Source organism: Hippocampus guttulatus, chromosome 8 (assembly GCF_054856545.1).
Source record: "Hippocampus guttulatus isolate MCC_2025c chromosome 8, RoL_Hgut_1.0, whole genome shotgun sequence".
In the NCBI taxonomy this organism is placed as follows: Eukaryota; Metazoa; Chordata; class Actinopteri; order Syngnathiformes; family Syngnathidae; genus Hippocampus; species Hippocampus guttulatus.
The window spans coordinates 5,421,643-5,435,150 of NC_141268.1; the positions used below are offsets into that span (position 1 = coordinate 5,421,643).

At 38.8% G+C, this 13,508-nt stretch overlaps 1 protein-coding gene across 2 annotated transcripts; it reads left to right on the forward strand.

Annotated features, from left to right (window-relative positions):
* Positions 1–14: 14 nt before the first annotated feature.
* rab22a (RAB22A, member RAS oncogene family) lies at positions 15–12,852 on the forward strand. 2 transcript variants are annotated; one of them, XM_086118819.1, is made up of 8 exons: positions 15–487; positions 2,156–2,235; positions 2,479–2,560; positions 5,731–5,802; positions 6,363–6,469; positions 7,636–7,745; positions 8,296–8,401; positions 10,461–12,852. In XM_086118819.1, the coding sequence occupies exons 1-7, from the start codon at positions 452–454 to the stop codon at positions 8,391–8,393; spliced, it is 585 nt and encodes a 194-aa protein (XP_085974945.1). In that variant the 5' UTR covers positions 15–451; the 3' UTR covers positions 8,394–8,401; positions 10,461–12,852. The 2 variants fall into 2 exon arrangements, with proteins under 2 accessions (XP_085974945.1, XP_085974944.1); XM_086118818.1 differs by having other exon boundaries at positions 8,296–12,852.
* Positions 12,853–13,508: the final 656 nt, after the last annotated feature.

Below are 13,508 nucleotides of genomic sequence, written 5' to 3' on the forward strand. Positions count from 1 at the left end.
TCGATCGATGTTGGTCGTTTGAACACAGATTGTGATTATCAGCTTGGGTGCAAAATCGACATTACTTGGAGCCGAACGCGGAGGGGAGGGTTGGGGGCTTTTGTGTTCGTGGGGATCTCAGCCCGACTAAAGACCCGCACGAAAAAGGAAAGAAAAAAAAAGCAGCCGGAGTCACGTGACCACTCTCCCTAGTTCCAAGATGGAGACTGTTGTGCGATGTGCCACTTTCGCTTTTTAGCTTACCTGCTTTTCACAATTATTATCTCACCATGGCGAACAAGGACCTTTAATTAACTCTCAGTTACTTCTTTACTTGTGACCACCCCCACCCCCGACGAAGTGAACAGGTGTCGCCCTTGAAAAATATTGAAGAGAAGTTCGCTCAAGGAGGAGAGGTGGGGGGGATAAAAGTGCCAATGAAGATCAAGTCAATGTAAACCAGGAAGCAGCCATGGCGTTAAGAGAGTTAAAAGTTTGTCTTCTGGGGGTAAGTGAGCAGCTATTTTTTTAATCAACGCTCCACTAATTCCATTTGTTGTTGTACATGTATCATTACATGGATTTCATCATCAGGTTATGCAAATCTTAGTAGCTCGATGCAATTGCGATCTAATTGGAGAGATGTGTTATAAATGTAAGTATTTTAAAGTTACAAAAGTGGCAAAGCACAGGAGATAGCGAATTAGCTCTTATTCTATTTGTAGATTCTCACATTCCCGTTAAACGTTACTACAAGAATCTTCCAAGTTGAGCTCATCTCAGCTCAGCATCTGTTTGTATTTTTTAACAGGAAGCAAGTAGAGATGGCCAGGTACTTGTTACATATAAAAAGTAAGATCCTAAAAATATTAAATCAAGTAAAAAAGTAACGAAGTAACTTAATTTTTAGTATATGTTGACATCAAGTCCTGATCTGTAATTAAGTAGGCTGATCAAGTATAGCACATATATCTGAAAGCAATTCTAAAACACAGTAACAAAGTATTGATAGTTTTTTGTTGCTGTCCACCACTGTAAATAAATTGTATTTCTACGTCGCACAGAGAGGACTCACAAGGTGCTTCATATGGACTAAGTGTACATGTACATGCAGTCAATAACCCTTTCAAAACCAGAATATTAGTAATATTCCGGTTGCACAAGGTCATGTGAGTAACCACAAAAACTCTAAGAAACTCATATTTGGGGTTTTAAATATCCGCAGACGCCTGGGTTCTTCCTTTTTTCACCTGAATATTTGGTCGTGTAAGGCATGTTGGAATATCTCAACTGAAAGGAACTTTGTTTTGTGTTCTGCGCATGCTCTGTCTACAAGGAATCTCGGTCTTTTGAGTACAGGAATTACTTTTATGCACGACATCTGGCACACAACCCACTGGAAATACACAAGTGGAGGTGTGGTACTTTATTACTGTAGTGAATGATATGAATACTGCAGAGTGTCTTTTATGGTAGGAAATAAAAAGTGGCGTCATGACATTGTGCCTGCATCTTGGTTTAGATGGTGGTGTATTTCAATTGATCACAATTACTATGTGCATTATTATCGTATCTTTGTTTGCTCACACACGTCAACGGGTCATTGTGAACGTTTCAGAAAGCAGATTTTTTACTTTAACCCAAATATTGATGGCATAAAATGTAGGTACCTATGGATAAAATCACAAGCATTCTACAGTTAATCTGAGTAAAATACAAACCATAACAGTCAAGTCTGACTGGAATGTCTACTGAAAACAAATGGGTCTTCAACCGCTTTTTAAAAAGCGAAAAAGGCAGCTCTTTGCTCAAATGGAAGTGCATTCCACATTTTTGGAGTCATCAACTGCAAGGCTCTATTACTGTTTTTTAAATCTTGTGCGAAAGACATTATGTAAAGGAGGTCAGCAGACCACAGTGACCTAACAGAATACAACGTTTTGAAATGCCTTGGATAAGAGACAACAGAAATGCTCTCTCTTTTTCTCTCTCTCTCTCTCTCTCTCTCTCTCTCTCTCTCTCTCTCTCTCTCTCTCTCTCTCTCTTTTTATATATATATATATATATATATATATACACACACACACATACACAGTCACATATACAAATTTGTGTGGGGGGGTTAGTTATTTTATTTTGCGTCACATTCTACTTTTTGTGTTTGGTTTCTCTGTAGGACACTGGTGTTGGCAAGTCAAGTATCGTCTGGAGATTTGTGGAGGACAGCTTTGATCCAAACATCAACCCAACTATTGGGTAAGTTGCATCGTAGTACATAGTGCATGCAGTACATGTGTGTAACGTACTTCTCATGAATTATATTCATTATCGTGATTGATACTTATTTTTCCTTTCGCCAATGATTGTCTTGCACCTTGTCATGAAGAATCCGTTTTGAATTATCCAACAGTTTCTTTCCTGATAAAAGAACTACTGTAATCATAAAAAAGCATAGTCATACATATGTTTTCTTCTCTGTGTTTTGTCATGTATCACCAGGGCATCTTTTATGACCAAGACGGTGCAATACCAAAACGAGCTGCACAAGTTCCTCATTTGGGACACAGCAGGACAGGAGCGGGTTAGTCTCTTTCACTTGCAGCCTTGTTTGTTTTATTTAAATAAATTAGTCCATATTCTACACTTCAGCCTTGTATACACATGCAGTGAGTATTCGGTCTACACACACCCCTGATCAAATGCCAAGTTTTCAAGATTAAAAAATAAAAAAAAGGAAGACCAAGATAAATCATTTCAAAACATGTCCCACTATTTGACCACTAACCACTACAACTCAATTGGAAAAAATATATATCTTCTCGAGGGGAAAAAAAAATAAACCATAAAAAAAAAAATTCCATTGCACAAGTGTGCAGTCAACCAATCACATTCGAACTCGTGTCACCCGGAAGGACAGGACACACCTGCCACAATTTAAAATGCTTCTGATTACCCCTAAATAAATGTAGTAGGCTTTTCCTGACTTGTTTTTTTCTCGAGCAGAAGAGGTGTTTGGAACTGTTTACAATTCCTTCCAATTTGCCTAAGGCCTCAGTTCCAGGTGAAGAAAAATGACAAAGTGTTTTCAACTGAAATGTAGTTCTGAGATTTCTTATATTTATTCTTTGTAGTAATCAAGTCGCGATTTTAGGTGGAGACGTGGCTATGTCTGCTGCGTTGGCCATCTTGAGCACTACACTATGAAATCAGTAAACACATGCCCCCGTGTCCCCCTCATCCTTTTCGGACTTTGCATATTCTCCCCGTGCCTGCGTGGGTTTTCTCTGGGCACTCAGTTTTCCTCCCACATTCCAAAAAAAACATGCATGGCAGGCTGATTGAACACTCGAAATTGTCCCTAGGTTTGAGCGTGAGCGCGGATGGTGCCCTGCGATTGGCCTGCATCCAGTTCAGGGTGTCCCCCACCTACTGCCCGAAGGCAACTGGGATAGGCTCCAGCACCCCGAGATCCTTGTGAGGATAAAGTGGATTGGAAAATGGATGGATGGATGGATGGATGGTTGGATGGTTTGAAGGGCCGTGGCTTGGGAAAGTGCACCTCTGCGTTATTTCCAGGCGGGGGCAACATTTACTTTTCCGAGAGCCAAACATACAAATTGGTTCTCTTGAATGACTGTACCAGAAATATGTGACAAATGTGATGAGATTTGCATTCCTCGCAATACACAGGAGGCACAGAACTACTTTAAAACATATTAGATTTGTGTATTTATTGTCCTGTCAAAGATAACCAAGAAGAAGGTGCCTCTTTCCTGTTTGATTCCTGTTTTGTTTGCACTGGAAAATACTTGCCATTTCTGCACATGCCTTTCTCTTTCTTGTCCTGCTTTGGTCCCACTGTCGTACTCTCCTGACAGGTGCGATAAGAAGCACCTCGTCTTCCGATGGGCACTTGTCTCCTTTGCAGTCTTCAGCTGCGGTTAAGATAAGAGAGGAGGATGAAACCAAAGCTCTGTGTATTACCGTCACGTGTCAAAATCACTGTCGCTTGCTTGTCCTTCTCTTTGATTAATGCCCACTTTATCGTTCAACATCCCTTTACTTTTTATAGCAGCAAGATCAGTTTCCTAAAGTTGGTTCGGGTGTTTGACACTTTCCGAAGTGGCTCTGCTACCTTTTCTGGACGAGCTCCTTCGGAGCTCATGCTTGTCAAACTACTGTATATGGATATTTCTGTGTATTTATGATACTTTGTGTACTCAGTTTACAATGTATTGTAAATCAGTTGTCTTGAGAAAAGGGCACCCAGTGATAGACATGCCACTATTAATTTTTCAAGTAATGCAATTGGTGTTGGATGAATTGCACTTTTCCTCTCAAACTGAGCAGACAGATCCATTCCTATGCAAGCCACTACACAGAGTGAAATAGTTACTGATTTTGACGACAATAGCTTACAACAAAAAATTAATTCACTATATACATAAAATGAGAGAAACAGTAGTCAGGATTTTTTAAAAACACAGTGGTGCCTTTAATTCATTCTGCGTCCCCGCTGTTAATTCAAAGCACTCGTATGTCAAATCTTCTTTCACCTTAGAAATGAATGGAACACCATTAATTGTTCACACCGGGCCAAAATAAAAAGTTTGCAGATTGGCTTTTAATAACAACTACACTCTATATTATACTTCCGAAAAACATTCTGTCATGACACAATTCTATGGACTGTAAAGAAATGTCGCATTTTTTGCAGTAAACCACAGTACTATTGGACATTCTTTGCAGAGGATAAATAACATGAGTAATTTTACATTATCGTTTGACATAGGTTTCTCCAACTTTAGTGTTGAAATATTCATTGCTTAGAGTTGCAACACAAAAACACAGATGCTACTCTTGGGCCGTTTTCAGCATTGAATGCTAGCATTTAGCCAAGCCGCCACTCCTAAAACAAAGCACTGTGCTTGTTTTATGTGGACAATGTGTAATTCTCTTTCTTGTATGTTTAGTTGGACAGTAAACCTCAACTGGGAGTGGCAAAAAAAAAGCAGCTCATAGTGGCTGATAACTCATCGTAAGTCGGGTCTTTCGTTGTTCAAGGCACCACTGTATAGTAATTCGGTTCTTTATAATGAATCTAGAATACATATGTATTCGTTTTCCTTTTTGTATTGAACTACTTAAATGAAATAACATTTGTTTGCTCTAGCCCATATTCTAATTTGAGATTCACTTTATATGTATTTTGGTTTGGTTGCCAGTGGTAAAAGCGCACTGAAACACAATTGACTCAATAATCGAATAATCAAGTTATCGAAATGTGAAAATAAGTAGAAGTTCCTGCCAAATTTCCAGAGAGAATTTGGTTTGGATTGAGCTGAAGGTTGTAATGAATTAAGGATCAAACGCACGTGCTTTTCCACTCAAGTCATAATTGTGGTAGCTCTCCTGACATCCTGCTCGTCTTTCTCTTGATAGCTTCCATGTTTAGCTTTTTTTGTTTGTTTGTTTAATTCAAACCGCTCACTGTAACAATGTGCTCTTGTGGCTTTTCTGTCCACATTTCTTTGGTTTGTTGCAATTGTTTTATTGAATCCAATAAAACACACTCTAGTGTTCAGTCTGCAACGGATTAGCTACAACCCATAAAACGTACAGGTAGGAGAAAAATAAATGCCAGTAGAGCTAAATACTAGTGATTTTAGTTGTCCCCATTTTTATAAAACTATATATTTTTTCTCCACGTATTGCCTTTTCGTGTATTTTCATACTGTTGTCCTCCCATAGTTTCGAGCTCTGGCACCAATGTACTACAGAGGCTCCGCAGCGGCCATCATTGTTTATGACATCACTAAAGAGGTATTGTTTCTATTACCAGTTACCAAAGCCTGTGCAGAGAGTGTAGTTTCTTCCTTATTTGTCTGTAAATAACACCTGGACTTATTGAATTCTACAGTAGATGTGTAACTGTTTGTTCTGAACCATGTAAAGATCTACGTACTTGGCAGTAGCACGACCTTCCCACAGCTTTAGTTTGTATTTCTGTGGAGGGAAAGGTTGAAGCATTTTGGAACGTGGATCTGAAATCCTCTCATTTCATCTGTCTGGAAAGCCTCTCATTTCATCTGTCTGTAAACTATAAAGTTTCAGCGAGCAGTTAATTATTCTAACTTAGCAAAAACAACTGGAAACAGGAGGGAAACTGCTGGCTTAGCTTTCGCCAGCAACGGCAGATTTCACCGTGCTGGCGACGATGCGACACTTGTATGTGTTAAAAAAACAAAACAAAAAAAAAACGTTTACAGGAGTAATGGCGGTCTTTTGATTATTTTCTTTTTGACACTGGGAGCAGTGCTCGGATACCGCTAATAGAAGCTTGTCAATGCGCAGTACATATTATTATTTGCTTGTGCCGCCAGGAGTCCTTCCAAACTTTGAAGAACTGGGTGAAGGAGCTGCGTCAGCATGGTCCTCCCAATATCGTGGTGACGGTCGCTGGCAACAAATGTGATCTGTCAGACGCCAGGTGAGCCTCTGAGAAATGGGAAAAATCTAGTCTCGGCATACTGTACAGTACCCCCAAATGCTGGCCTGTTTCTAATTTTTTTTGAATCTTAATCCTTTGAGATCAATTATATTTGTGAAATAGTGACCCCACCTATTTGTGGGTTACTTTCCACAAAGTCACCATTTTTCTCCTGCTGTCTCTAAAGACACTAAAGTCCTGACAAATAGGAAAGTCGTAACTGTGTCAAGGAAGTACTGTATTGTTAAAGTGACGCTTAAATTCTTTATGTCTTGGAAGAGATAAATTTCATCTAAATGCTAAGGAGAGTCTCCCAAATGTTCATGTGCACATGCAAACTTCTGCTGCAGTTTTTCCGAATCAAATCATCTGGAAGGCATTCATGAATATTTCAATAATTGGTTACAGTTTTTAACAAGTCTAAGCAAAAATGTTAGCTGAAAGTAGTGACGAAAGGGCCCTCGCACCTGCCTTTTGATGGCGAATCCTCAAAAGGATAATCAAACTTTGACACTATACTCTGCCCACACAATATGCCCTAAAAGATTTGAAATCTATCATCTATCTAGTTAGTAATTTACCCCAAATGGCGCCTTTTAGCTAAAATAACCAACTGCCTGATCAATTTCAGGCATCGGTTATTGAAATTTTTTTTGTGTGCATTTTTTAAAATGCATCCTGTCGTGATTGACATGCACACCCAATTAAGATACCCGAGTCTGCGGATAATTTTTTTCTAACTTTAGAAGGGGGCGCTACTGAGTGAGTTTTGCGAGATCTTGTTCGAAAATCCCTATTATGTACTTTTTCATTAGGATACAAGCGGTAACCAAAATTGGTGAATTTTCAGGGAATTTGAGAAGAAGGTCAGAAGAATAATAAACAGCAATTCCAGGCGAGTCCTCTGCTTATCAGTTACCTATTAATATTTTAAGAATGATGAAACACTCCTTAAACAAGAACAAAAATGTTGTTCCAACAACATTATTTCCCAAGTTTTAGGAGACTCTACTGTAGTTCTTGCATTATGTTTTCCTCGAGGAGAGAGCTCATCTATGTATCTTTAACTGCAGAGTTACAACGGAATCTTTCTTGGTCATGGTTGAAATTGGACAGTCTGTGTGTGTGTGTTGAAACATAACCATTTTGGCACGCACCGGTTGCAGGGAAGTCTTGGAGAAGGACGCCAAAGACTACGCTGACTCCATCCATGCCATATTTGTCGAGACCAGTGCCAAGAACGCCATTAACATCAATGAGGTGTTTATAGAGATCAGTGAGTATTCCTTGAGACTTGCAGAGAACAAAAAGACCATTAATGAAGCACATTACCGATAATCCAGTTCTCGGTAATCCGATAATCCCAATTGTGAGTCGGGGCCCAATCTTTTATTGTTATGATGTCCATATGTTGTCTGTTGATTTACACAATAAAAGTTAAGGGACAAAAAAAAAGAAGTCCTTAAATGTAGTTAATCAGGAAGCCACGCCCAATGATGAGGAGATACCAGTTAAAGTTACTGGATAAAATGACAGTTAGCCGAGCTTCTTTTTTATGTATTTTCCTGCAGTCTTGATGCAGTGTGGCACTTTGCTGCCTCTCGCAAGTCAGTCATGGCACTACGAGAGACATCATGGTTTGGGGAAGTGTCGAAACAATTGTTGGTTGAGTTATCCTTATGTGTGTGGTTTGCTGTGTTGGTCATCTCGAGCACACCGCGCATGAAAAGAGCAGTGAGCCCATACCATTTTTTTTCCCGCTTGTCATTACGAGGTTATAAATTGGTGTGTGTTTAGCCCTGTTCAGTGTGTGTTTCTTCACATAGGTAAGCGCATCCCTGTCACAGATGCGGCCAGGGGAACATCGGGAAAAGGTTTCAAACTGGGGCGGCAAGAATCAGAGTCTCGCAGGACATGCTGCTGATGATGCCGGTGACTATTTGTTACGTTTTCCTCATTCTTCCATTGTACTGCGACATAAACAATGCTCACAATATGGATTTTGGAAGTGACAGACAAAAGCCTACAAATAACCAGGCTGGTGTCGAAATTCTGTCATCTCCCAAGGCATGTGAGAGTGATTACTTTTAATAGTTGCTTAAATTATTGGCTTTAATTATTATTTCTCACCATGAAGAAGTTGTCCAGTTGTTCAATGTTGCAACACTTTTTGCACAGCTTGCTGTTGTCTAACAAAGTGTTTCCAGTACATTTGTCGGTTCAATTACAATTTGTTTTTAAGCAGTCCTCTTGACTGCTCATTTTCATATCATGAGACCAAGATGACATCTTACTCCTGAAAAACAGTAACTCTTGTGAGTTACCGTTTTTCAGGGCTTTCAAGGCTTCAATCAGGATGTTATCAGAGGCCTCTGGTTTTCGACTTATTAATACAGAGACCCTGGAAGAGTCACAGAAAGGCATGGAAGTGGAAATGTATTGGTCATTTCATGGCACTTATTCTGAATTTTGTTGTTCGGGTCCTTGTTTGAGAACAGCAACTTGTGTAAAAAGTTCTTAAAAACTTAAGCATTTCAAAAGGTTAGAGAAGGCCAAATAAAGTTCACCTTTAAAGGTTATGGTGTGTTTTAGGTCCATCTTGAAATGTCACCCAAAACTTCAATATCCCGAACCTTTTGTGATTTGTGTATTTTGCATAGTTCATCTTGTCAGCTTGTAGTCTTTCCAACTTGACTTTGCTGATACTTAAAGCAACACACCACTGAAAATGCATTGCCCTTCATTCGATTAGGCAGCAGTGTGTACAAACATCCATCCATTTTCCGAGCCGCTTTATCCTCACAAGGGGGCGCTGGAGCCTATCCCGGCCGTCTTCGGGCAGTAGGCGGGGGACACCCTGAACCGGTTGCCAGCCAATCGCAGGGCATGTATAAACATGAATACTGCAAATATCAATAACATCTTCTTCCCTGAAAAAAAAAAGGGTAAACCAATTAATTGTCAAAATACTGAAATCCCCTGCACAGAGCCATATTGACCAATTTTGAACAGGTCACATTTTCACTGTGACACAAAGCGTGCTATAACATGGCACTGTTCAGTTTTGACTTGTTTCCTGGTCTATTTTGCAATAAAAAGCGTTCCGTCTGAAAAATGTGATGGATCTTCCCCAAAACGTATGTGCGCATGTATTATTGTGCCCAAGTTGTATTCAGAAAATATAAAAAAAAGATCAATATTTTGTCAGAAGTGATACCTACTCACATACCTCCTTACAGAACAAACTTTGTCATTAATGTACAAACACCGTGATCGATTGTCACCAAAATGTATTCGCAAATAATATGCATTCCTGCTTCATATTTAGAAAATGCCCGAGTATTGTGGATTTTATAGAGGTCGTAAGCTGTTGCTTGTGAAGAAAGCAATGTTGGTAGACTCATCTGTAAAAAAAAAAAAAATAATAATAATAAATGTTGCGACTTTGTATTCAATATTTTCGGCGTATGATTTGGGCACGCATATACATACATAATTTTGGTGATGTTTTTGAATGTAATGTTTTTCATAGAAGGCCCTTTGGAGGCACGCAGGCTGTCTGCATTCGCCAGCCACTGGCGTTATAAATATCTTTTTTTTTCTCATAGTTATAATGGATAAAACATGAGATAGTTATGCATGCTATCTAAATTATGATAATAATTGACGATGCCGTACTGAATTTTATAGCAATATAGATAAACCAGTGAAAAATGAACAATGCTATTTTAGAGCACGCATTACATCACAGTGATTACATGGGCTGTTCAAAATTGTTCAAGGCGACGCTGCGCAGAGTATGTTTTTATTTTGATATTTCATCGACTTAACTTTTTTTTATTTTAGGGAATCGGATGTCATTGAGTTGCACCATTAATGTTTATGTATGCTGCCGAAAACCGAATGAAATACAATTCATTTTCAGTGGTGCGTTGCTTTAATCACTGCTTCCCCATCTGCATTTCAGCGTTCTTTTCTCTTTTGTGTGCAGTAAAACTCTGTAATGCCTGACCTACATTAAAAGAAAAAAAAATAACGAGCTTAAGAAGCAGACGCGGAGCGATGTCAAAACACGCTTTGACCCCTGGATGAACCTCTGCTTCTGATTGGCTTTTTTTCATGAAATCATGTCATGAATTAGTTTGTCTTCTGCTGTGTTTTGGGTTTGTTTTTTTTTTTGTGATTGAAGCGTCAGATACTTTACTTCAGAGAAGTCTCATCTCACACAATGATTTGGTAATTTTTATTTGTTTACTTGTCAGTGGCATGCCAACCCAACATCTTGCTTGTTATTTTCATAACATGATTCTGTGGAACTCCCAAAGTTGAACACAATCTCTTCCGTAACGTTGGTTGGAAATAATGTTGAATGAATTAGTTGGTTTCAAGCTCAGACTGGCGGCCAGCACAAAACCTTATCTCCACAGGCAGTTTTTCAAAATAACATTTTAAAATTCCTAACAGTCAAAAAAAATATAAAGAGTCTACAAAGTTTACCAAACTAAGTATTAAAACTGAAGTAAAACTGTAAAAAAAGTAGAACTCTTGCCCCTTTGAAGATGCCTCGCATTTGCATTATGGACAATATAAGTGGGTTTTTTTTGGTTGTTGTTGTTAGCAAGCTTATGTTCCTCTTCCACCTTTACACAACTTAACACAAATCCAAAATATATGTATTAAATAGTACACAGTCCATTTGCTTACTGAATCTTTTTCGAAATTGAAGGTCCCCCATGTGCTTTAAATGCTAACTTTAGGACGATATTTCAACCCTGTCATTGCCCACCCTGTCAGCAAGCTCACATATTTTGCTATTTGCATATATATTGTCTACTTGCTGTTGATTTATTTAAAGAAAGTGTGGTAGCGTGAGTCACATGCAGCATGACATCTCCTTAATACAATCAATACGAAGCTCACCGGAAGGCTCCAACTCACTCGCAATGAGTATTATAGAAAATGGATGGAGGGACCTTAGCTGTTTTGTTTTTAGCTACCGGTACTTGCTATTCACAGTGCATCCGGACAGCAATCACAGTGCTTCCCTTTGTCTACATTTTAACTTGCAGCACTATTCCAAAATGTACATGGACATCGGCTGCAACATAAACTGTTGAAAAAGTGAAGCCTTGTCAATACTGTCCGGATGCACTTTATGTCAGCATTTGTTTGATGAAATGACTTTGTGTATGCCAATGGTATTTTTGGCATTCTAACAGCCACACACACCCCTTCCAATGTTGCATGTTCTATTTCTGAGGCTGCCGTTATCTCGTGGACTTATCTGCTAGCTAACAGCCAAACAGATTGATCAATTGTCATGGACAGCCAACACCATTTTGCATACTACAACTGATGACCCATTCATTTCAATCAGATCCAAACAGCACATTGACACAAAAATCTCTTAATGCATAATGATTCTAAACATTGCTTGTTATTTAAGTTTGTTCCTGCTTGTATGACGAATGTTTTGGGCAAGATAGGCATGCCTGTGAGCATTTTATTTCATGAAACCATACATGTGGATGGTATGATAAACAATGACTTCTCAGCCATGTTTTTGCTCGCTATGGTGTGAAAGTTATGCTTTTGATTGATATTGACAGTAAGAATCAAACATTCTTTACTATAGACCGATTATTTTAGTTTGCATTTAGATCAATTTTAAATTTGTTCATAAAACATACCGTTAATATAAATACATTTGGGCAGAGTATCAAGAGATCTAAAAATACTGTGCCATTGTGAAAATGGCAGGAAAGTCCCAGGTATTCAAAATTTCCAACCCTGGCAATGACGTAGCTCTGCCCCTGCGTCTTGAAAATGCAACAATGTTGATGTCATTTTGTCGTCTGCTTTTACTTGATATGATCTGTTCAGGTGCCAATTTGGAAGCAATATTTTTACCAACAAACGTACATGTAACACTTATGATTGTGGACATAGTATAATGATTTCAAGTGAAAATACCATAACTGTGTTCAATTGTTGGAAGTGTAATTGTGAAATTGTGATTGCAAAGGCTGCTTCATTCTGTAGAATAGGGAGAAGCTGTGTGTGCCACTGTTGCATTAAATACAACGCCAATAGTCTTGGGCTGGCCCCGGGAACATGATTGGTCACCGTTATGTACAGTATATTCTACTTCGTATGGCATTGCGTTGCACAAAATTAAATGACTATAACCTGTATTGAAACTGTTTTGTGACAATGTTAAGCATATACATTTTCGATAATATCAGCACTGTCATTGTGGTAATTATATTTGCCTTTTCAATGTGTTACATAAAATCCTGCAAAAATACACTTGTTTGCAGTGTATTTCCAAATGTGTGCAAAGGGAATTGTCAGTTTCTTTGTTAATAAAAGGTTGACAAAAATTGTGCATCTTTGTTTCACTCTTACACACTTAATGTGTGTGTGTTTTTTTTTTAAATGCCAGGCATAAAACTGGAGTGGAAGGAGATATTGCACTCCTATCTACTTGGCAAAGTATTTTATTAATATTTGGTCCTGTATTTTGGTTATTAAGCGGGAAAATATGAGTGGAAAGCCAATTCGACAGGTGAAGGTGTTTTGATTTATTAGGTACAAGTACTATGGGTTGTTACATAGCATAATAGACTACATGTACCGGTAAGTCATATTTCTTTGTTTTTCGACTGTGAGTGACGCTGCCATGCTGCTGACCATATTATAATGAGTCCAATAGCATCAGCAATTAAATAATAGTGAGAAAAATGTTGTTTTCAGATGTTGCAACTGGACAGATAACCTTAGCCTTAAGGGCCCCAAGCTCTAAGGTCCCCCCCCCCCCCCCCCCACAAGAGACAACTCATTTTTGCCGATATCAGTGACAAAATAATAGCACTGCTTTGTGCAACAACATCATGTTGGGTAATGTTGGGGGAAAGTGGCCTTCTTTCTCTCGCGTGTTAGTTGAATTTCGGACGAGGAGGATGTTGGTTATCCAAATACAGGCTGGAGTTGATGAACAGTTTCTTCAAAGCTTTTAATAACAGAATATTCCGGGCGC